At 42.6% G+C, this 25,944-nt stretch overlaps 1 protein-coding gene across 1 annotated transcript in view; it reads left to right on the top strand.

The window, feature by feature from the left end:
- The first annotated feature begins 8,963 nt into the window (after positions 1–8,963).
- The window catches only part of LOC128451390 (brain-enriched guanylate kinase-associated protein), a 35,994-nt gene continuing 19,013 nt past the window's right edge, over positions 8,964–25,944 (top strand). Inside the window, exons 1-3 of the mRNA XM_053435199.1 lie at positions 8,964–9,121; positions 22,983–23,144; positions 24,789–24,855. Coding sequence (XP_053291174.1) covers positions 9,099–9,121; positions 22,983–23,144; positions 24,789–24,855 — 252 coding nt within the window. The 5' untranslated portion in view covers positions 8,964–9,098. The remainder of the gene's footprint in view (positions 9,122–22,982; positions 23,145–24,788; positions 24,856–25,944) is intronic.

Below are 25,944 nucleotides of genomic sequence, written 5' to 3'. Positions count from 1 at the left end.
TGTAATCAGTCCCACACAGTTTGTGAGAAATCATACACTTAGAACAATCACATGGAAATCGCGACAAAGATATTATGTTCTTTCTGATGTTTCAAACTAGACGTACACCGGAGACCTTTGTCCTATCCTTTTTTTTTTACATTTTATTCTATGTCAATTTATTTATTTATGCTATTTGTGCAAAATTAATTAAGATTACATTTTTAGGGAATAATGCATTATAAGAGACTCGAGTGTTGTTGAACGAGACCTCAGGGCATGATGAGTTCATACTTCAAAGTACAGCCGACCTGAACGACCCTTTCAGCTGGAGAGCTGACACCTTTGATAGGAGTTGTATCTTTACGGGCCAGGTGTCCGGACGAGGAAACATCTGCTTGGGCGGCTCCTTTTCATCCAGTAAGAGGCAACAGATGCTGCTCCTGCACCACCAACGTAGAGATGTTCCACCTTAAGATGAAAGCACACATAGAAGTGGCAAATTAATAGAAGGCCTTTCAGGGACAAGTTAAAAAATAAAGTTAATGAGCATGGTATTTAGTATGCTTAACTATGCACCCCAGCATTACAAATACAAGCTAACTACCGAGAGTACCATGTGTGACCGATCGATATGTAACCACTTTGCTTGCCTGCTACCAACAAAGCAGATTTCACGTGGTAGCTGTGGTCAATATCTCTGACCTGGATGCAGCTGCTTTCCAACACTATTCGTGTCAATACACTAATTCATTACAGATGATGCCCACAGACAAAGCACTGGTGATGCAGCTGTTAATCTATAATGCTATCTTAAAAAAAATTGAATTGACAGTATCAGCATATGAATGGTAATGAATGTAGGTTAGCTGACATGCAAAGGACCATCAGACCCTAATCCTTTTAGGATCTCATTCTGTGTTTTGCTGGCACAGTGAAAGTATGTCACACTCCGACAGCTAGGGCGCACTGTCGGTGGCCTGGACAACTGGGGCAGACAATTGAAATTGGGCAAAGCCAGAGGACAGAGAGAAATCAGTTTTCCTGAGCCTGACATGGTCCACTTGTGTGTGTCCATTTCATACGATGGTCTTAGGCTCGAGTCTGTACAGAGAGGATCACCGAAGACAGAGCGAAGTAGGGGGAGGAAGGCAATTGACATGGCAACTCTGCGGCGCCAACCAAAATCTAGAACATCCTCAACTCGGCAGGATCGTGGCTCCTGTTCTTCCACTGCGTCTTGCCCTGTTTTCTCTGGACCGTACAGTGACCATGAAGAAGACCCACCACTGCGTCGCCAATCCTCTCCTCTACTTAAGGGTTCTTTTTCCGGTCTCCACAAGTCTGCCAGTCCAAGCTCCATAGGTTCCCTGTCAAGCTTACAGGATCAACTCCAAGGATCATTACCAAGTCTCCAAGGATCTCTGCCCAGTTTCCAGGGCACACCCAACCTGAGGGGATCCGTGTCTCGAATGAAGAGGCGATCTCTTGGCAGCTTTGACAACTCAACGCCCAGCCCAACTGAGTGGGGTCCCAGCCCAAGCCTACAGAGTGGCAATGGCAGCTCCAGTGATGATGATGGAAGTTGGGACACAAACAGCTGGAGCTCAGGAGCTACCTGCCTGCTAAGGACTCCTGTTCAGCTAGACAGCACTGAGTCATCAGAGGAATTCGATGAAAAGTCTTGCACCACTAACCAGGAGTCCAATACTGTGATTCCTGAGCCTGAAATAATTTACCAAAATCTTATCTTCTCACGTCCGGTTCCTAAAGCTAAAAGTAAGGAAGAAGCTGCTCTGGAGAGGGCTTCCACGGTACAACGAAAAGACGCGGAAACTCAGAGTCCTTCCTCCTCTTGCCTGAGTAGGAATATTGCCACAGTTCATCAGCGAGAAGAGAAGACTGACGACAAACGCAAGTTCACACAGTTTCTGAATGAGGTTACCGTCAGGGTGCTAAAATCTAACGGTGGTCCTCAGCAACAGAAATCTACCCTCCGGCATCGCTACCCATCTCCTCCACCACCACCACCATCAACCCCAATAAACCCACAACTACATCCATCTGCCTCAGCAACAAACCTGTGGTACAGCCCGACAAGCTCAAACCTCCACACCATCAAGGAGTATGATTCAAAGGACGTTACGACTTCCATCCACCAGTGGAGCAAGACATTACCGAGCTGTAAAATCTTGGAACCTGGGGATGCATTGAAGAAAGGGAAAGGGGACAGTCACTCATACCAAGAGCACGACCTGGAGCTATGTACAAAGGTCCAGGCACTGCCCTCCACTGGGAGACTTTATTTAGAGACAGACATTGACAGAGTGAGGCAACTTGATGAAATGGTAGCTAATGGCACTCTGGGGAAAGAAAGGAATGAGAAAGGACTAGAGAAGGGCATGGAGAGGGAAAGCAGGAATGCATGGGAGAGAAATGGAGGCTTGGGTATGGAGATAGGGAAGGAGAGGGAAAAGAGAAAAGAGAGTCCCTGGGAGAGAGACAGAGGATGTGAAAAACCAAAAGAAAAGGATAGAGCGAGAGAAAAGCCTTGGTGGGAGGATAACAGCAAAGCTGAAAGAGGGAGGGAGAAGGAGAAGAGAGCGGTACCTACGAGTTATGACCAGACTGTTCCTCAATCGCCTTCCAGTCGATGGAGTGACCCCTGCCCTGTCTTCAGCTGGCCGGATGGATTTCCCAGAATGTCGTACAGGTCTACCTCACTGCCCAGACCTGTCAATATCCCTGTGAGTACCCTGACGTGCTGGTTAACCTAAATGTTTCAAATTCATATTTTCTCCATAAGTTAACGTGGTGAGTGGTTGTATTTTGGTGAATCCCCAGTACGGTTTTAATGTAATTTAATTCCCTCAGAGCAATAGAAAAGTTAGTATAAAAGTTTGACAGCAACATTTCTTTTGACAATTGGTCAGATTGTTTTACTGGTGGCAATGAGTTCTAAAATCCAAACCTGCAACATCACATGGGTGGACTCTCTTACACAAATTTACATAAATGACACAAAACAAAAAGATAGTTTGTTAAAAGGGGGATTTGTCACATATATTAAAAACCCTTTCCGAGTGCACTTTGCTGTTAATAGTTCAATCAAGGAAAGCTGCAGTTTCATTACCTATTGAATTAAGGTAGTGGAAATGTTGAGGGCAAATAACACCAGTAACAATGCAGGTCAACAAATAAGAGTAGAGACATATTTGAGACCTAATTACATTCTTATTGCATTGACATGATCAGCACTTCTCTCATGTTGCCCTTATTACCATTCACAAAGACACGTTTAATTTCTAGACTTGTATATGTGTGGGACGTATGCCACATTAAAATTGCTGTGCTGTAAACAGGGATGCATGCACATAAAAGTGTAAACTCTTTTCTCGAAGCCAGATACTCAGATATTTACAGACTTAGTTTAGTTTCTTGAACAAGGTTACACGTTGCTCCAAAAATCGACATTTAAATTTTTAACCACATTTTAAAAAGCTGCAGGCTGGTTACTGCCGTTCGACATAAAATCTTGCCAATCCATATTCAAGCTTACGACAGCACGTACTCAAGACACGTAGCTGAGATTTTGCGAGATCATATGCAGTTATTACATCATGCACGGTTGCCTCATTATGTCTGATTGTGAGTGCAATTCCAAGAAATGATTTCCGAGAGAAACATACACTGTGCAGCTGTTTTTCATGTTTCCCGGTAATTCAGGAAGAGCAGATGTAAATTGCTGGAAATTAGGATCTAAATGAATAAGATTACACAAGCCTCTGATGATTTCACTCAATCTTTATTCAAGGCTTTGAGATCGTCTATTGCCACACATTTCTCCTTGTTAGCTGAGTATTGCTCTTCTCAGATTTATTAGACGTGAATCATTTTTGTTTGGTGTTTTGCTTAATTGCATCTGTCACATCACCCACTTGCCATACAAAATCAAATCTGCAAACATGATTATTCATTAACATGCTGTGAATGGGGAATGAGAAGTTATTGTGCGCTTACACGCACAGAAATGGAGGGAAAAGTACTTAATTTACATAGCACCTTTCAGAAGCAGGGATGTAACAACAGAGATAAAGGAGAAAATAAATATATTCAGATATAGAGCGTAATCACAAAAGATTTTTCTTATAAAAATGCAAATGAAAGCCTCAACGTGTAGCTCTGTTTATGAGGGTATCCGCTGTGTCTGCTACAACATTTACAGCCAATTGCATAAAAAAGTTTATGCGCAAGTTTAGCAGGACCTTGACTATATAGAGATCTCTAGGTGATCACAAGGACTTTGAATGCAATTCAGAATTTTATTTGGAGTCAGTGAAAAGCAAATAGAATCAGGGTCACAGGAGACCTTTTATAGAACCTGGACTAGATTCTATCAGGTGCATTTTGAACAACTTGTGTTGCCCAGGTGGATAACAGGGAGCTGCTACTCAAGACTGGATGATATAAAAGCATGGATTCACATGTCCATCTCTGCTGGAGACACAATGGACCTGAGGCCCCCCATGCTCAGCTGGGAAAAGAGCAAATAAAAACACTTGAGATGAAATTGCAGAGTCAAAGTCTGATTCATAGAAACATGTAGATTTCTTATGGATGATTTTCCCAACAAACTGAGATAAAAAAGACTATTCATCACTAACGCCGGGTTCACCCCGGACGCGGAAGCGACGCGGAAGAGTGGCGTAAGCGCAGCGCCAAGCCTCTGGCTCCCATCCACTCCCATGTTAAACCTTTGTGCCGGTCACACCGGACACTGAAGCACCGCGCCAAGCCGCGGCTGCCTAGCGCCGTGAAGCGAGCTTATCGCGACAGGAAACACACTGAAAAATGATTTTAAACGATATTTTATATGATATAAATGATCAAATATGCATCCCATACTTTGTATTCACCTTCTCTTGTCCTGGAGTTTTAATTTTACCACTTTTACCAACCACATTATTTAATGCCCCCCTCTGCCCATCCACTACAGCCACACAAGCAGTCATAAAGATAAAAAAGAGAGAGGGGGGGGGGCTACGTATTCTCCACATTGGCTTGAGTGGAGAATACGTAATTTACCCTCGACACCCGACATTTAACGGAGCTAACAGCGGAGAAGTTCTTCAACATGGATGACATTAAATTAATAACTGAAGTGGAGAAGTACAGTGAGTTGTATGATCCTCGGAACATGTTGTATAAAGACAACACCAAAAAAGACACATGTTGGGGCGCTGTTGCTTAATGTTGGAGCAACAAGTAAGTATATGCTTTTATACTACTGGATCCACGGGTGATATTATTAGCGCTTCTGCCACGCTTCGGCGTCGCTTCCGCGTCCGGTGTGAACCCGGCGTAAGAGGTGCAGAAGTTAAGCTTTCTGTATTTAAAGCATTTAGCCCTGCTGTAAGTGGCCATCCAGCCTTAAAGGTTTTAGGCAGTAATTTAAAACATGTCTGACTGAGATGTATAATTGGGTATCATCTAAGTAACAGTGAAAATGGATAATTGTCCTAGTAAGTGTTCAAGGGGAAGCATATACAATCCAAACAGAATAGGACCGAGGATACTACAATACAGAGTTTCAGATGAGGTCGCGAAACTGCAAAAACAGCAATCAGAGAGGACGGAGGTGAGACCCACACAATACTGAGGCCTATCAACCATGACGCTCCACAGAATCAACAACAACACCGACAACAATCTTTCTCCTGCGTCACCAGCACAAAAATATCATTCGAGAACTGCTGTTTCTGATGAGTGCAAACTGCAAGAGCGAGGGTGACGCTCGTCAACAACGATTCATAAAAACATTTATAGCACCTCTGTGCTGCTTAGCAAACACCTTTTTCCACAATTTTGGAGACAATGTGTAGTTTGGAGGTGGGGCTGTAGTTTTGAGGATGAAGATGGATCCAAGTTCTCTTTGTTTGAAATGAGCAGTGACACAAAAATCTAAATGAAGAGTTTCAGGGCAGAACATATCCTCACTCCAACCTGATGTGCCCCCGTACAGGTCTATTTACCTCTCATTTGAATGCATTAGCATCTTTCTGCCCTCCAACCAGCCAAGATCGAGATACCAAAGAGAAAGTATTGATCCCTTTGGCATGTGATATATTTAGAAAACATCCACCCTTATTTTAATTTACTCAGAGCTGAGAGGAAAATCGGAAGATGGCTTGGGTTTCAAACAAATCTCAAATGCTGCTTGGCTGCCTGTGTATAGGTGGATAATACATTAATAATTTAAACTCTGTTTTCCACCTTTTTTATATTTCTACTGTATTTAAGAGCTCCAAGCACCATCTTAATCTACCCTCTCCCACCATGCTGCACTGCTTTACTAATACTGTGATAAATGGATGGACCTTGACCAGTGTCCAACGGTAAGGAAACAGAGAGGTGTTTTGGAGGAAGCTTCCCGATCAGAATATATTCCTTGGCTGTCAGCTACCTAGCAACTGTTCACCTGAGTGTGTGCAGTGAGAGGAATGTATTTGATATCGAGAGAGAAAATTGCATACGGCAGCTATTCACACATTTAGTAACTTGAGAGCGGGTCATTCAAAAGCCAAGGAGTGTGATTCTTTCAGGGAAGGAAGGAGGGAAAGAAAGAACATTGACCTGTACAGTACGGGTGTGTGCAGGTCAAAGTAGAAGACAAGAATGAAACATGTTTTTATTTTTTGTCCATAAATCATATCCATTCACTAGTTACAAAAAGTTTCACCAGGTCAACCATGCCCATGCAGCACCTAAATTTACATTTCAATTTTATTTGTATAGAGCTGATAAGAATTATATATTTTATATATATATATACAATATCTAAAAGCACTTTACAGAGAAGGACAAGAGGTTTAAAGTTATAGAGGAACCCTGCAGTTCCCACAATGAGCAGGGAGAAAAAACTCCCTCATTAACCGTACGAAACCTCGAGCAGATCCAGACTCGGTGTGGGCGGCCATCTGCCTCGACCGGTCGGGGTGAGCAGAGGAAAGTTTGGACTAAAGGAGATGTGGATGGAAAAGAGACAGAGTTAGGGGGGAGGAGGGGAGAAGGGAGAGTTCTGTGTCTCATCCTAACCTGCCCCCGGGTTGAGAACCACTCTTAAGGTTTCACAACCTTGCAGCTCGGAACATGTCCAACGTCAATGACGGGTGTGGTGAGATGAGCAGTTCAAACACCGGAGGTCAGCAAAAACAAGACTGAGTTTCCTCTTCAATCATCAAACAACACCTTTATTTCACATTTCTCAGCTCATCATGAACAAGTTTTATTTTACTGACATAAACCAACAGGAACCGGCAGTTGTTTGATGGTGGTGCGTTACCTTTCTGTTTAATTCAGCAATATAAAGGCCGACACCTCTCAGTGAATGAATGTACATGTGTAGTAGCTGCGGCTGCAGATTGTCATTAGTGATTCCCTCCAGGAATGCCAATTCGCCTCCTCCCTCTCTCTAGGCTTGCCCTCCACACACAGAGGGATGCTGGGATGGAGGGATGGACAGAGGGGATTACTGAGCGTTGTCTCATTCAGTAGCTGTATGAGTCATCCTGCTGTATCACTTGCAGTGTTTGTAACACCCACACAACCTGACAACAGCACAAAGCGCAGCACGCACGTGCTCACAACAAACACAAAATGCTCTCCCACAAACAGCATGTTGAAATCGAACCCACAACTATAAATCCTGAGGCTAGATAGAAACCACACACTGAAACAACATCGGACATCTCTGTAGTTCATGTTCAGATTTGACCACTGCAGTGTCAGTGAACTCAAACTTATTTACATTTTTTGTTTGTTAGTTTGTGTGGCGGACTTTGACCGCACATATTCGCTCGCTCCTCCACGTATAGTCTGAACTCCAGAGACGGCACTGAGCGATTGGTTCTGCACCAAAGACGATTTGCGTCTACACAGAAAACCCCCTGTAAACACTCGGCTTGTAATTTTCACACTTCAATCGTTGCAAGGATTAAATGGAGGAGATGAAACATGATCATTTGTGAGTTCTTGCGGACGCTGCTAGGCGGATGCACGTTATCTTTGGACAGGGCCAAGCTAGCTGTTTCACCTTGTTTCCACTCTTCATGCTAAACTTAGTCTACATCTGCTACGTTTTGGGTTTGAAAACACGCTACGTTGTGAAAGGTTTTCAAACTTAAACCAAGCAAGCAGCGTTTTCAAACTTCTCCTTTTCAGCGGCTCTAAATTCTGCAGTTATGTGGACGCCAGTATCCATCGAAGGGTTGATGCGTCTTCAAACAGAAACGTAGTAGCTATCCGCCTTTGCCAGCTTCATATTTGCCATTAAGTGATACAATTCTTTCAAATTGACTTTTCCCACATTTGACTTTATGTACTTTCTTACACTGTTCAAGTTCTATCGTTTAACTTTTTCCGTTTCTCTCCCCAACATTTGAACAACTATGCGAGTCTGCCTCTATCACCCTCGGGCGGTTTCTCTCCACTTCTGCAGTACGCAGCATTTTTCTTTACCGCCGCTAATCTGTCATTTCTTCCTCCGTCTGCCTCCTCCCTCTCTCCCTTAATGCTCTCAATACTGATATAGTATGTGTGTCGAGGGTGAGAAATAATGGATATATTTGTTTGCCGAGACATAGTCACTCTGAGAGCTCGTTAAACAGCAGATAAGAGGCACTCCGCAGCGTGCAGTGGCAGCGGCGGCGCCAGATAAATCTGCTTGATGAATAAATCTAATCATTTCGCCCTCTCTTCCTCCCCTTCTTCTCCTCCCACCAGGACTCTGACGGAGAGATGCAGCATGACACGAGGTTTGCCACTTTCACTTTTACCTCATCTTCTTCTTCTTTTCACTCCATCACTCCCGTAACCCCTCCCCTTCCCATACACCTCCTCCTGCTTCATTCAGTCCTCAGCTCCCTCTCTCACTTGCGCTCTCTCACTCTCTCTTGCTCTCTCTCTCTCTCTCTCTCTCTCTCTCTCTCTCTCTCTCTCTCTCTCTCTCTCTCTGCCTACCAGCTTGTCTCCAGTCAGAATTAGAGGAGGCTCTTTCTAAATGCAAGCCGCTCTGAGGGGAGGCACAGGCACATGAATATTGTGTATCTTATCTGCTGAAAATGAGGCGAAAAGCATATAAACGGTAAGGGGAGAGAGAGGAGAAGTGCATGCCTGGTTCCTGTTAGCGGCTCTGTGATAAGTGTGTGTAGTGGCTTAGCCGCACTTGTGAAAAAAATTACTGTTGTGAGTTCTCTTTTGTGGCTGTTGTGCCGTTGTGTCCATATGTTGCGTAGTCTGAGAGGCTTGACACAAAAGGGGTGGGCAGACAGTTGTGCATTCAACAGTACAGTGTGTCAAGAAAATGTGAGTGCATGTTGTAATGCGTGTAAACTGAAGCTTTTTGTCAGTGTTATCTCTGCAGCAAGGATGTGCTCAGGACTATCGGATTGAGTTTAAGTAAATCTGTGGTTTTCTTTATACTCAGTTAATCTAACTGTCGTTTGGATGTTCGTGGCGTAGGAATAATGATTGTGATTGCTTCATAATTCAGCGGTTAAATCATGAAGTATTCTTGCATGTGATGCCTTGAGGTGGCTTTTTAAGCTGCATGTCAGCATAACATGATCAGAACATCTGAAGTTAATTGCTTCCACCTCCGGTCTTAACCCCCAGCAAGTGAGGAAACATTGATTTCTGGAGATGATCCCAGCGTCTCGTTAGATAATTAAAGCAAACAGCACTTCGGATAAGGAGCTGTCCAGAGGGAAACTTTGAGTTTCAAACTTACTGCAGGGCTGAAAGAGCTTTGGGTAATATGGTTGGATAAAAAGAAAAGTGAACAATGGGTGCTAACCCTTTCAGCACTTTGAGTTATGTTGGCTTGTAATTTTTAAAGGGTTTGATATTTCCACCCACTCCTTTTCCTTCTGTTTAAAGAGAAGTGTTGAGATTGAATCTTCGGAAGATGAAATAATAAATGTAAGATGATCTCCTATACAGATCTAAGTATTTGACACAAAGATGACTTCAGGTATTTTGAGTTGAAAATGGCACAAACGTTATCTCCATTGTGTCACGCTGTGCTTAAAATAACAAGCTATGATAATTTACTGTTTTCTAAATATCAGGTGTCAATCAAACCTACTATAAAAGTAGTTATATGAATAATTCATTAGGGGGTTTAGTTAGTGATTCAAGCGAATGCTCCACTGACATATGTGACGACTTCAATGGCAAAATACTTAAAATGGATCCGGAGATGTGATATAATAAGTGCTGAAGGCTGTCCAAACAAATCATTAGCTCCTTCAACCCCCAGCAGCACAGCACTGCTCCGCCTCACTTCTCTGAAATGGTTCTTGTCATAGACAATAAGCCAGAGCTTATCACTGAGGGCTGTTTAGTTGATCGATGCAACAAAATGGAAATTAGCGCACGCTGACAAAACATTTCACATGCACTGTCCCCACATGCAGTGCACACACGTGAGCGAGTTAGGTAATGTCGGCTATATAAAAGTCAGCTTTATGAGTTTTTGAGAAACGTAGATAATTGAAACTTCTCACTAAGTATGATTATTTCTACCTCGTGCTAATTTTCTGCTCCAAAGTTCCATGTACGGCAGATTTCTCTAATTGCTATTCTTCATTTATTTCTTAATGATTAATATCCTCATTATTAAGTGAATAATAGAGTGTTCAACGATGCAATCAGACAAAAGAAATGATAAACTTTGCAAAGACTGCAATGCAACCGTCACTGTCAAACTAAAATTGAAATCTGTGACACAGCCAGTGAAGCACATTATGTACAGGGACATTGTGCCCTCCAAGGGAAAAAAACTAAGCAAATAATAGCAATAACAACTCTGTAATGACAGATGAAGAAGTTACATCTCAAACATTTCAACAGTTTCTGTAAACATGAACCCTGTCTTAAATAAATCTGGATTTGTGTGGGTCTCTCATTGACAGATTGTAAAGATGGACAACGTTACTGCTCATTACTTAACCCTGGCTGCAGTATAGGCCTCCTCCATGTTAGCAGATGGGACAATGACCAAAAAAGTTTGAGTTTAATTAGTAATTTATTGGTTTAATAATTTGGTGAAAAGACTACTGTGGCTCCATTCCCTGATTGCTACTGCACAGACTCTGGCTTCCAATGTGCAAGATTCCAGGATTCTTATCCACAAAGTTTTGGTTTCATTTCTGGATAAACGGAGGAAGTGGAGACAAGTAGTCCATCCAAATACAGTCATATGGTCCAAGTCTAGTGAAAGTGTGTGTTGGTACATCTGAGCGAACAAAAGGTACAGTCGTAGTTGCTGAGATGAGTTGTGGAAAAACCAAGGACAGGAAAGTGATTAAAACAGTACAAACAGTGAATATGAATTTAGAAAAGAAAGTTGCTCAGGCTTTACTTGACTTCCTGGCACTTTTAATTAGGTCTATAAAAACGTTTCATCCCACCTTCATCAGCTGCATCTTCCAATGATCCCCTTTGCCTCGGGCACCAGCCGCTGGGAGACATCAGTAGCCCACTCTGCTTCAGTCAGAGTTTGAGGAATGTGCATAAAGAGGCTTTGTTTGTTCATCTCTCGTCTTTCCCTAAGCTAGGCCTGTAGCATCCAGAAGCAGATGCTATACGAAGGCTCCCTTCAGGTTAGCCCGGAGCACTTTACCACCTCCCCGCCCGTCTAATTATTTCCAAGACAGTAAAATCAGAGATTTATGCAGGAGCCATTTGTGAGGGTGGACTACTGTAGCATCTGGATGTTGCTGTTGAGGGATCGGCCTCGCAGCTTACTCCAGGGGTCGCTCTTATTTAGACCCCTGTGATTCACATGTCTAAGTCCTAAGACTCTGTGTCTCCTTGACTTCCCACCCCAACACCCTCACGGCTTCCCGGACCGTTTGAGATACACCACTCTGCCACAGAGCATTTCTACGGCTCTGTCAAAGCCAACAGGACAGGGTCAGCTGAGCAGCTTAAGCCTCTAGAGCCCACATACTGTAGACCTCAAGAGTCATAGAAACACAAAGTCCATGTTCTGATTGTCAGAAGAGAGGAATGTGTGTGGCCTTCTAATGTCACATATAAAATAGTGAAATTAAAGGTCTTCAAAATAAGAGCTTCAACATGATTTCGTTGTATCCACGAAGACCAGTTTAGCTCTGAGTCGTTTTTTTGTTTTGCTTTGTTAATGCAGCTCATTAGCTTCAGTCCTGATCTCTGTTGTTCAGTGTCATGGTTCAGAGACTGTTCCTATTATAGCAAAAATAATTTGTTGATACAGCCTCGGTTGTGTTGGGCAGAAGAAAACATGCTGTTTCAACAGACAACAGCCTTTTCGTGAAACACATACAAACAAGCAAACAGCGCTGTTACGAGCTACATGTTGAACAAACTGTTCAGCTATTGCACCCATTACACCTCAATAAATACTTTATTGCACCCTGGAGGGCCGTGCATGCCGCCGTATGTTCAGCCTACATGCACAGTCTCACTAACCCCTGCTCTCCCACCGCAGAGCAATGCATTGTGGAATTCGGTTGTCCAATTTGGGCCGTTATGATAAAGACAAAAAAGTAGAGGATTCTTTATTCTAAATTTAGTCTTCATGGCCTTTTGTACATCTTTTGCTCGGAACTGCTGTCCAACATGTAATGTGCTCTACAGGAGGGAAGGTATCATATTAACTGTTATTTTACATTCAGGGGTTGGTTAATTTTGATCTATACAAAAAAACAATCAGTGATTTATTTATATATATATATAATGTTCCGCATATATAGATCATTTTTTTATGGGTTTCATTTGCAGATGAAGATGGGGGTTGAGTTGCTGGTCGGGAATTTCACATTTAACCCATCCACTAACAATGTAAACAAATTTTATAGCACTTTTGTGGACACTAACAATGTCAGCAAAGACTGCCGTGTGTCTGAAAACAATCACAGACTGAATCCTCCTGGAACTGCAGTCTGGAACTTCACAAATTATTTTGGTGGAGCCTCATATTTGCCTGCAGCTGTTTGCAGCCAAACAGCTGTAAAAATCAGCTGTTCACTACCTGTTTGGCATTAACTTGTAAACATAGTGAAGCATGTGGTTGTTAAACAGCCATATATTTTCCTAAGGCAGTAGTGCCAAGCTAAATGGAGAGGGTTAGAGGAGGAACATATTGAGCCTCACATTCATTATGCCACCAAAAACAGCAGCAGCTCCAAATGAAGGCTAATGTTGTTCAGTATCGGCTGAACGTGTACACAGGCTACTGGTGACTGATACGCTGGCCATAAAACCTTAAAGGTGATCATACATCAGGGTTCACAGCTCGTCTGTCCCCATGTGGCCGAAAGGTCAGTTAGGGCAGGTGTGAAGCACTAAAGTCAACCTCACTGCAAACATAAAAAAAAGATTAATTGTATTGATCCCTTGCAGAGAAACTGAATTTGTGTCTAACCCCCATAAGAGATCACCAGCTCTGTGTCTGCTTCATTGCTGCATTGTACTTAGCTGAAGTGCTAGTTGAAATCATATTTGCTGTGCCTGCAAGCTATTGTTCACAAAGTTGTTACCGTCCACACAGACAGTCAGACCTGCTATTGTGCACATACCCGGACCCGCAAGTGTGTACCTGTCACTTGGAATCTGATTCTTTTGAGAGCGACATTTGTGCTGGTGCATTCCCATAGATTGAATTAATTCTGTGGGAACGCTGGGTTTGCCATCCTAAGAGATAGCCATGTGTTAGCAAGACAAAGGCCAGGTATTAACCCTTTACTATAAACGGCACCATATCACTGTGTTAAATATGTTCTATTCCATTAACCATATTCTGAATCTAATTCATTTTACTTAATAAGAGTTACCACTCTGTCAGAAAGAGCCATTTCTTTACAGCTCTCTCTCTCTCTCTCTCTCTCTCTCTCTCTCTCTCTCTCTCTCTCTCTCTCTCTCTCTCTCTCTCTCTCTCTCTCTCTCTCTGCAGTGTTGTATCTTAACAGTCTGCGAGGCGAGCACCTCTGTTCCTCTGCCAGGCCGGGTACACAGGTATGTCACGACTGTGTTGTCGTGGCAACCTCACAGAGGACTGAACCCATTCTCTTTCACAGAATTTCAACAATGGAGAAATTGAAAAATCATAACTCAGGCAGTGCTCTTGACACACAAACGTATAAGTTGTGTGAATCATGCTCTGAGTGCACTGCCTCACTCCGTCTTTCTCTCGAGGTCTGATTATTGTCACTTGTTAGACAGTTCATGAACGGGTGACGGGCACAATGAACTGTGCCACTGTGTAGAAGACATAATATTCTTGATTCATGTCTGGAATCAGTTAGCAGACGGAGAATAAATATACACAGATAAATATACATACAGCTACAAAACACAAACTCTATCAGCTTTTATAAATTAATCCTTTGTTTATACTACCGGGAAGATTTAGTAAAAAATCAGGGTCATAATTGAAAGAGATCTCACAATCGTGTCCTTGGCTTAAAAAACAAATTGAATTGAGGTAGGCCAAACTCCTTGATGAAAGAGTAAACATCTCAGCTGACTTTAACTTCATGTGGGCTGATAAATCTGAAGGCTACACTTGGCCAAGTTATTGCATAGAAGGTATTCCTGGAAATATGCATTTATTTGCTTTGTTTTGTTTTGTCATCCTCAGCATACTCTGAAAAGCTTTTCATCCTTAAAGAAACAAACTCCATGCCAAAATAATTCTTTTCACAACACAATGTTATTCACAGGGTTATTCCTTTATGCTACTGACAAAAGGTAAAATCAGGACAAGCAGGTGGTTCAGCTGAACCGTCATTGTCCAGCTTCGTTGTTTGTTGTGCATTCATTCTTTTTCACAGTCCTTTTTGTATTCTTCAGAATAAATAGAGAAATATATAAAACTCAGAGGAATTATTTAAAGTACACTGAACCGAAGGGGAAGTTATTTTTTAAATAGGGCATACAGTCTCTCCAAAAGAGTTGTTGTTTTCGTTAAAGGCCAATTTCCTACTGACTTTGAATAGACTCAACAGAACTTAAAAAGGAGGTGTCGAGAACCTGGCCAAAACCTGACTACACCAAACTGTTACTGCCAAGGTCGAGACCGAAAGACACCCTGCAATCCCAAGCATTCTTTTATTTGTTTCATCCACTGCAGTGTCTCTTGTTATCTTTCCACACATGCATTTCCTTTTGGATATTGGCAGACGCAAAAAAACAAAGACATATTTTTTAAATACATGAATATAGTCTAACCCAAACCCTGAGGATACAAACAAGATCTGATCAATGTGAAAATCAACTCTCCACAAACTTCCACTCAAGGTCATTGGCGAACAGTCAACTTTTGAGTAAACCAGTTTTTATTTCAAACTCAGGTTTGGAAAACAAGTTTACTGAAGAAAGTTGCTCCAACAATTTGGTATTCCATGGTCGAAAGGTTGGGTGACTTGCAAGAGACAGAATAGAAAGTCCGATTTTTCATTCCTGGTATTGGCCGAACTCTAAACAAACAAAGGAGTACCCACAATGCACCTACGGTCGTAAGACCATCCATGTCTCCCAAACATTCTGCCCTTGATTTTTCCTCCTTAAAAAATGTGCAGTCTAGAAATCCCAATTGTTGATCAGAAATTTGTTCTGTGACAGATGGGGTTCCATTCGATTCGAATTCACTGCGCACACTCACCACAGCGTGATGTGAGGGAGATCCCCTGTAGTGACTCCTGCTGTGGCCCCCTGCTGTCATCTGATCTGATCAGGAATAGTGTGAAAGCTGCCTACAAATTGTCATAATTGATTGACAGACTCTGTTTCCTCTGAAGGTTGTTACACACACGAGCTTCTACTCGCACAGATTAAACTTCCTGGCTTTGACTGACGTAGCCTTTAAAGGGCCGAGGATACATCGAGGAGCTGGAGGGAGTTTGATGAGTCATGGTGCAGCAGGGGAAACTATTCATTATCAGTTAATTTATCCCCATGAGCTTTTTGTGCTGGAACATGGCATCATGGTTCAAAAGCCTGGGTTTGACGTGACGTACAACAACATGCTCAGGTTGGATACCTCTGTCTAATACTGTACCTCGAGTTCCCGAGCGCAGACTGTCAATCAATGCAAATGAAACCTGTGTTAGTTAGAGTATTTCAATCCAACCTCTTGGCTTTAGTTGTAAAACTGACACTTCAGGTGTTTATTATACGATTGCAGTGCCAACTCACAATGTGCCTCTCAGGAGTGTAGGTATATGGAATATTTCTCATAACAGAATGCATAGGGGTATGGAGAACCCCCGAGGGCTTGCGGGGGAACAAAATATGTAAATGTCAAATGGAAAACATATCTCTATAGTGTTGTTCAAGTCTCATCAACCACTCGGAGCGCTTTACAATACAAGTCACATTCACCTGCACATTCATACAGCGTTTTCAGATAGTTTTTTCTATCACGCCTCACTCATACCCTGTTGGCACAGCCGTCAGGGGCAATTTGGGTTTCGGTTTCTTTCCCAAGGACACTTCAGGATTGCAAACTGCAGGTGCCAGGGATCGAACCGCAGACCTTCTGGTTAATGCACGACTCCCTCTAACTCCTGGCATTGAGCCTAGGCAGAAATCTGTGTGTTTGAAAGCCGGGCTCTCGGATTCACCGTCCATGCCCTCAGCTTTGTGATCGCTGCCTGCAAATCCATCTGCTCCGAATGACTTAGTTTGCATTTGAAAAGCACGTGAGAATACAACGTAACACAGTGAAAGAGGTGAGACGTCTAAGTGCGCAACACAATGCAGCCCGCAGTTGAGTACTGCGTTTCTCAAAACCCTGGCATGTGCATGAGTGTTACACAAAGGCAACCAGAGCTGCAGAGGAGGGCAGTGAATGGAACAGAGCATCTGAGAGCAGCGTCACAGACAGGGGGATCTCACAGAGAAGAAGCCTGCATCATGTGGGTCGGGGGCAGCAATAGTGAGTGAGTTAAACAGTGGTCATAGCTCCTGACGATCCACGGCATATGACAGCAGTGAGAGAATCGTAACATTGGGTTTCGAGCATTGATTTACTGACCAATAGTCTAAACGGAGCATTACAGCACCAGCTCTCAGCTGTGTAGCAAACTTCTGACTTGTTGACTCGTTGGCTGAAATATAGAGGGACAGAGATTTCTTCATTTATGTTAAAGAAGTTGAAGTACTGTATAAGTTGTATTAGTTTCAAGGCAAATCAGTACTTCCTTTTAACCACTTAAGTTGGAGTCTCTTTTGATATGCAGATAGAAATTAAAAGGAGGGATAAACAGGGCTGCGATCACGCGTTCTTGTCTTCAGGCAGTAGAATGTGTTGACGAGTCATCAGCATTGCTCTGGTGACTTAATCCACAGAGCTGTGCTTCTGGCCGCTGGTTGTGAAGCATGCTCAGGAGACCGTTGTATTTCTGGAGTGTTGCATCAGAGGAGATTCTCGTACACATGGCTCCTAAGCAAAGCTTCATCCACTGTGGTACGGCCTAAAGGGAAAACATTAAAAACTTAAAAACAATGTTACCAACTATTCTTGCTTATGTTCGGTAACTTTTGGCTTGTGCTCCTTCATTCTGAGTCATGTAACAGTCCAGATGCAGCTAAGGGACAACTCTGCTTCATTAAAACTCGGATCTTAATTTTTGGCCACCAGTAATACTAACACTAAGCTTTTTAATTGCCAGGATCTGCGAATTCACGTTGCTAAAAATAAGTGAAGCAGGGCAAGAAACATGATGAGTCAGCTATTTAAAACAAAAAATAAATATAAAATCTAACCAAAGCTGTCACAGCTTATGACATCCTGGTTCAACTTGGGTTTCCTGTGTAATCACACAATAGTCCCCATGTTTTGCTGAATGCGTTGATACTTTCCATTGGTACATGTTCTTCTGCATTAAAGTGAAAAATTATTTATAGTTTGTTAATCATGGATCTTTAAACATATATAAAGGCAGATTTAGTTCCCAGGCTCTGTGCTCAGTTTTGCTACTTGGCTGTTGGGTGTAACCTTACAGTTAGTTTACAGTAGACATGAGAATAAACCTTTTCGTCCTGAACAGGAAAGAGAAGAAGTGTAGAAGCGACTTTGAGGACTTGTTGACAATCTGACTGTTGTCATGTCTCTGGTCTTTTTTTCCCAGCACATTTCTCTGCAGCGATGTCCCTATTTTCCTCGAGCTCAGCAGTACTTTGGTTAATACAGTGTCATCATGATCCATAGAGATTAGTGCCTAAAGCTTAATAAAAACATCTTCCAAACTGTTACATTAAGTGCTTGTTGTTTACAGTAGATAGGTTGCCTGGGTCTCCGTGTGCCGTTCACTTAGTGGAAGACTTTGTGAGGGATGGCACCCTGGCCGTTAAAGTATAATGCCCTTGTTTGATCACTGTGAATAGTAAATTTGGCACACTATACTTTTCTGTAAATAGTAAATTTGGCAGACTATACTTTCCTGTGAATAGTATATGTGGCAGACTATACTTTCCTGTGAATAGTATATGTGGCAGGCTGTAGCTCTTCCCTGTTCACCTCCCATGGCTCCTTACTCGTAAATCAACCTGCAACCACCACACAGGCTCCTTGTTGTAAATCCAAGATGGATGCTGACCTTTAATGGGTTATACATTTATGTCGTTTTCTTAATATAAACTGAGTCCCTTGCCAGTCTCATGAGAAGAGAAAAAGTATGATGAAGCTTTGCTTGAAGTATGTAGTCTGTTTGTTGTACTCCCTGTGGTGAGCATCGCCTGTTATTATGACAGGTTGTAACTCTTGGGGAAAGTGGTTCAGGTAAAGAAGGTTTATGTGTTTTCATCTTTAGACTCCTTTTAATTATTATGGAGGAACGTGTGTGTGATTTGCATATCTTTTACTGTTTGGAGTTCCTCTGTGCGATGGAGAAACTGCAGCTACAGCGTATCATGGGTTCTCTGAGGATTTCAGATTTTTTCCCTCCAGGTGGATTGTGTTTATCTTGCCCAACAACACCAGAGGCACTGAGATCTGCTGTTTATCCCCCTGGACAGGTGTTGTGATACAGTGAGGCTACAGTACTTCATATCCACTGCAGGGTGTGTGTTTGTGCGTGTGTGCATCTGGGGATGGATTCAATACAGCCGCACTTCCTCACCAATTCAACAACTATTTCGGTCCCTCGTTTTCGCCCTCTCTCTCTCTGTGACTTGCAGATAAGAAAATGGCTGTAGCAACCGTAACTGTGTTTTTCAGACACCACCATTGTTTCCTGAGCTAGTGTTGAAGGGAGATTAAATATAATAAGCACCGGTGCCATTAGAAATTGCAGCAGGCGACAAAGCATTCATTCCAGTTTGTTGTTGAACTGTTACCTTGCCACTCTGCAGGGACTGATAAAAGTGACGCCGCAGGCAACCCGTCTGTACTCATGCATTTGTGCTTACTTAGCTCTTAAGCATGGGATGTGGTGGGTTTGTTAAGCCAAACATGTCGACTCTCACTGAAATGTTTGTGGCCAGTTATAGTTGGTGATATTCGCGGAAGATAGATGGTGCGTATGGTAATATTCTGTGTACCAACTTAGATACAAACCATCTGTCTAGCAACTCTAGGGTGTAACGGGTCTTTGACTTCACTCTGTATTTAAAAAAAACGCAGCTTAAATATTTTACACATACAACACATCTGCTAGTACTCGATTATATCACCTGTCGCTAGCTAAGATAAGCTAATGCCCGAACCACAAACTGTAGATAAAGATGGACGATATGATAGCTCCCAAAAGAGAAGCAGGCAAAAGGTAGCAAATCGAAAAGTTGATGGCTCAAATAGCAGACATGGAAAAAGGGAAAGATGGAAGATCAGATTGGTATTTTGACTTGCACTGTTTAGCTTGAACTAGGAAGGCGGGAAATTAGCAGATTGTTCATATTTTAAACACATTTGTGTACAAGAGAAAATGTGAGGTCTGAATGATGTTTTATTATCAAGAAAAGAAGAGATACGCTGCTGTTACAGGAGCGAAAACTTCCCCAAATCCAATAAGGCGCAGGACAGAGACACGAGCCCGAAACTCTGATAGCATGGTTAGATGCCACAGGGCTTTTTTTAATGGTGCCTGTATTGCACAATGATAGCTTGAGGAGGGGCTTAGAGAATATGTGTGGCAATTAACTCAACAAGGCTTGTCAAATGGAGCCGTGTAAAAAGAGACATGCACCTAGACAGGTTTTATTTTGGCACTTTATGATTGCCTGTGGCAGGTTATTAAGTTGTTACGATGCAGGCGAGACCCGAGTTCAAGCCACAGCTCCTCCAAGCAATGATGAAGGATTGAAAATGGAAACGCAAGCCTATTCATCATAGGACTGATTTATTGAGCAGTCACCTCTGTGGTCAGCTGGTAAATAACTCACAATCCCATTAGGTGCTGCAGTTTGTGGTGACCACATTTGATTGTTCCCAACGAAAAAGGAGGATCAAGCGATAGGAAAATTGATGTTTTTCTTTACAGTCCGTGTTTCTTAACGCGGTGACGTTTTTAGAATTCAAATGAGCTTCTATTTTGGGATGATTGATTGAATGGAAAGGGCAAAGTTCAACTGAAGATTCAATAATTCAAACCACTATTAAAGTTTGTTTACCGAACTGATCTAATTGATCCCCCAGCTCGGCTCCAAACCGGCTTATTTTCTGAATGCATACATAATCGCTGTGTTTTTTTCTCCTTTTTCTTTTTGCTGGGAGTCCACAGAACTAAATGTGCTGCTAAATCTGTGGGACTTCAAAGCTGTTTTTCTCTGCTCTCTTGCCAGGGTCAACACAGATAGCCAACTCCTATCTGCCTCCCCAGGCAAGACTTAGAGCTTTGACTGTTGGTTTGTGGTTAGTGTTCAAACTTGGCTGCAACGTTCAGCCGGCCAGCGTCAGTGTCATCATCAGCAGCAGCAGCAGCAGAGGCAGCAACGATACACACATGAGAGCTGGAGCAGAGAGAAAAATATGAAAAAGATATATATTGGCAAAACTGCCCTCAAAGCCCAGAGAAATGGTTGCAAACATCAGAAAAGAAGGTGAGTCAATCTGGGGATTTCATTTCAAACATCAGCCTCATTATTGGGGACTTCATCACATTCAGTTTGACTAATGACAATGGATTCTCATTGGGAGATCATGGTCATTAAAAAGCTATTTAAAACATAATGTGGCATGTATTCATTACCATCATTCATCTCCGTATCTCTCTCGTCATGTATCAGCTGACATCTACATCAAAGTTAACTCGGCACTGAATTTTGGATACCCTAAAAAAAAAAAAATCAATCGCTGTGTTCTCAGACCTAATTAAACTGGCTTTACTTAGCGATAAGAGCCCAGAGCAATTTTCACATTCACGTACGATCGCTCCAACCGCTCTCTGGACCTCGGCCATGTGACTTTACAACATCATTTGTGGGCTGTTAGACAACAGAGAGGTTGTAAAGATTTTGTTGAGTTGTAACGTCAGGCGAGCGGAGTGTGCTGAAGCTTGAATCTATCCAGAAATCTGGAAATCTACCTGGAAATTGAGAAACCTATCAAGAAATTGAGAAATTGACCAGATTCTTGTATGACTGGGCACAGTGGGCAGACTATGGAATAAATTGGCAGTTGTAGGCTATGCGTACTAGAGTGTTGATCGTAGACTCCTGTTCTGAAAAGTGAAGCCAATGCAGGAGAGTGTGAAAATTCTCTTGAGTAACAGAGGACGACTCCACTGGTTGCAAAAAGAATTCTGTTTCTACAGAAGTCTTTGAGTGTGTTTCTACTTCTGGATAATTTAGGTTTAGAGTCAAATAGAATATTTGCATTGGGGCACGGATACCATGTGATTGACAGCTAGTGCAGCCCAATGGCTGCAGGTTGCAGGTGTAAGTGGGCGTGCAGTTTCATTGAGCTCCCAGTCAGGCCTGCCCTCCGCTCCTCCAAATGTTTGCTACTTTTGGTTTTCAAAAACCAAGATGGTTCTGGACACAAAGCTAAACTTGTGGCCTCAAAACGGCAGACCACAAACCAGTGGGTTCCTCCTTACTCTCAACACAACGGCCAAACTCTGCCTACCAACACCTGTAAGGCTTACTTTGCTTAAGCTGCCTGATGTGGCCCCCATGTATTGACAATGACTGTGGAAAGCATTTCCTCCTTCTTTGGTGCCAGCTTCCTAATTGAGGCTCTGGGCTGAGGTGAACATGGAGGTGCTCTCGCTGTGCCTGTTAGACAGCAGCAGTGAGCCATCGAAGCATCCATCAGTCTGGCAAAATGCTAAATATCCCAGAGAGCACAATACCCCCGCTCGCCGTCTCTCGCCTTTCATCACCTCATCCATTCCTTCATTGAAGCCTGTCATTGTGTGTTCATCTCCCACGCTCGAACATGCTTCAACTGCACAACCAAAATATTGCTGCCTGTGTGGTAAGTTGTTATTGGTGATGGTGGTAGTGTTGAATCTCTGCTCTCACTCTTTCATCCTCTTTGTTCTTCTCCCTCTTCTAAAGCTTGCTCACACACAAAGATGTGGCCCATGTCGTTCTCTAATTCTCATATTTCCACCTCTTCGTCAATGAATCACCCTCGGTCTGCATCTGGGGGCAAAAGAACCTTTCCTTTTCTTTCAGAGATTTTGGTGGGCAGGGCTGTATAAACCAATTCACCATTACACCGCTGGGAGCTCCTCTCCCAGCTCGGCTCCCTCCCTGTGAATGGGACATGATTTGTATTCCTCCTCCATCCATCTCCTCCTCCCCATCGGCCCCACAGCCTTCCCCCTGCCTGGGACCTCTCTCGCTCCAAACTGAATTAAACTCCAGCTACTTCCTCCCTTTCCCTCCCTCCCTCACAAACACATGCACACTTCATTTTTCACTTTATTGCCTATTTGTTTTCTCCCTCCCTCTCTCTGCTCGGCTCTTTGAGTCTGACTGTGTTCTAAACTCTGTCTCTTCTCTCTGTCCAGCTCATTACACGACCACAAGGACGACCTCCGTAAACGCCTGTCATTCACAACCCACAAACTAGAAATGGTGGAATCGGAGTTCGACTCAACTCGGCAGTACCTGGAGACGGAGCTGCGCCGGGCCCAGGAGGAGCTGGAGAAGTTTTCAGAGAAATTACGCAGGTGTTTTGTGTGTTTGTGTGTGTGTGTGTATGTGTGTGTGTGTGTGTGTGTTTGCATGTGACTCAGTGGGCTGGTTTTGTTTGCATTTGCTGTGAAGATGATCAGATCTTTAAATCTCCCATTAATAAGAGGAACCCAAACAAAGATGTGCTGTGATGCTGAGGAAGTTTTGATTAAGTGAAAGATAAACAGTGGTTTGATATGCTTTGACATTTAAAAGCTGCGACAGCTCCACGGCAACATTAATACTTTTCTTTACCTAATGTTAAATAGTTTGTTTTTCAATCACATTTCAAAGCTAAAGTGTTTATTGGAGACAAAATGCCATCAGGGACAGGGATGCGGGTGCAGAGGTAAATGTTTTCGGATAGTCTGATGTTGGTACGTCCATCCATCCCCACCTTGTGAACGTAAAAGGCCAAAGGTCAGGGTCGCTTTGACCTAACAACACCCATTTCTGACTCGTTATTATGTTATTTTAAGGACCTGGACAGAATCCTTTCAAATGGATCTAAAGAACTTATTCGAATTTGGTGGTCAAATGTCAGGGTGGGCCCACAAACACTGTTTTCGGCCTCTTGAACATGATATCTCAAATCGGCTCTTCACTGGTTGGTGGAAGCATACAACAGCAGGTAAGTAATTAAGGCCCGAACACATACGGAGGCACTATTGTATTTTCAAGGATTTGTATTTCCCTTTTGAGGCTTTTTCAGGACCTAGACATGCTCAAATCGTTGCAGGGAAGAGCACCATGTAAGGATAAACCCCTCAGTTTGCTATCACCGTTCTTCACACAAATCGTAACCCAGGTGTATCATGACCAGGCAAACAAAAAAGTCTATGGGTACAATTCGTAAAAAGAAACATGAAGCCCGCCATTTTTCATTTAGTGGCCATTTTGGCCATATTCCGCATTTTTAGTCGTGACCTGGTGACATGTACACAGAAATCATAACTTAACATCAAAGCGCCCCCTGGTGGAAACATAAAATGTCTTGTTTTTTTGCATGTCTTACACTAGCCCCGGAACTACGATTGGCCGACATATACAAAAAACAATTGGCAATGGGTGAAATGTGGCCTCTTGCCAATGATACTTAAGGACAATATGTTCTTAAAGAAAAACTCATTTTAGTATTTTAATCATCTTTCATAACTTTCATAAAATTCTAGTTCAATCGCCTCAAGATACCAGTTTTAATTTAGTGTGATGATAAACTAACAGCAAATGCTTCAAGCCCTCTGGTGAGACAGGGCCGTGTTCTCTCCCTGGTCATGTTATAAATAAATGTGATAATTCTAATGTTAAATAAACTTGAAGCTCTTCTTTGAATCTTTTGACAAAAACTTTGAAACTTAGAGAGCAGAAGTTTGGAGCATTTTTAGATGTGCCCAGGAGACTTTCTCACCCTGCGATTGATCCTCAAGCTGTTCTCAAATCCCCTCCCTCTCTTTGTTTTGATTGGCTGAGCCTAACCCCTGCTCTCTGCCTAATTTTAACCCTCTGAATGATGCTTGTTGTTCGACTGAAGTGCTGCTTCCCTGGAGCTTGTTTCTACTTGAACTAAAACATATGTTGTCATTTAAATAAATGTATTATTTGCATTTTTAAGACTTTCTTTCTTTTTTCTGTTCTTCTAGGATCCAGAGTAGTTATGCAGCTCTGCAGAGGATCAACCAGGATTTGGAGGACAAGATGCACAGGACGGTAAGAGAGTCTCGCTGAAGTGTTTCAAATACACATCATTACAAATCAGTGTCAACATGTTGCCTGGCACAAACTCAACCGAACGTATGTTTTGATTTGTAAAGTGATGGTGAAGGGAAACCCTTAAAACTACTTGTTCTTTCAAGTGATATTTATTTTTTCTGGTAATACAAAGAAAATATTGAAGAGACATGATTTTAAACATATATATATATACAATTGTTGACTGAAGATCATTACAAAGCCTGTAGATACTATAGTACTTTCTCTGCAACAACTTCACACACCCCCTTTTTCTCCATGACTCAAAATTTGAAACAAATATCTAGCAGGATAAAAGTGATGACATTTTACATCCAGAGTCAAAGGTCAACTTCACTGTAGCTTGAAAGCAAGGGAGAGATTATGACCTCAAACTTGAACATATACCTAGGATACAAGACTTTTGACAATGATGCTCATCTTTTGCACTGATGATTCAGCCAGGACAGAGTAGTGTAATATAATGTGATTTAATTACTGTATTGCATTAAATACTAGGAGCAGTGCTGAGAGGGAAGATGCTGGGGCCAAACTGGAGTTTAAAGCTGGAGACAGACAGAAAAACAAAATATCGATAAACACACAAGCTTCAGATCCTCAAATACAGTGTTCATTATATAATAATCATTATATGAGGATGAGCTATGGTCTCTCACACATACCAGGAAATATGATGAAGTTTACTCTCTCTCTCTCTCTCTCTCTCTCCATCTCTTGTCTGAGAGATGAGAAACGCACTATGATCGATCTGAACACACCTGTTTAGCAGCAGAACCACTCTCTCATCTCTCTCAGAGCAATTACATGATCACAGTCAGGGAGCACAATCAATGTCCAAAGTAATTGGTCTTTTCTGCCATGCAGCCCTGTTAGAAAACTATTACAACTAACTGCTGTTCTGATCACCTCAGCAGCGGCTGTCCAATCACATCAGGTTGAGAGGTTCCCTGAGAGTCCCCCCCCCCTCCCCCCCCCCAGCCTCAGGTTAAGGACTCATCAGCCAGAAGCTGTGAAGATGTGCCGGCTGTACAGCGACGGCCGACCTTC

The sequence above is a fragment of the Pleuronectes platessa genome, chromosome 11, assembly GCF_947347685.1.
Source record: "Pleuronectes platessa chromosome 11, fPlePla1.1, whole genome shotgun sequence".
Lineage (NCBI taxonomy): Eukaryota > Metazoa > Chordata > Actinopteri > Pleuronectiformes > Pleuronectidae > Pleuronectes > Pleuronectes platessa.
The sequence above is the reverse complement of the archived record's forward strand: the minus strand, read 5'-3'. Positions and strand labels throughout refer to the sequence as shown.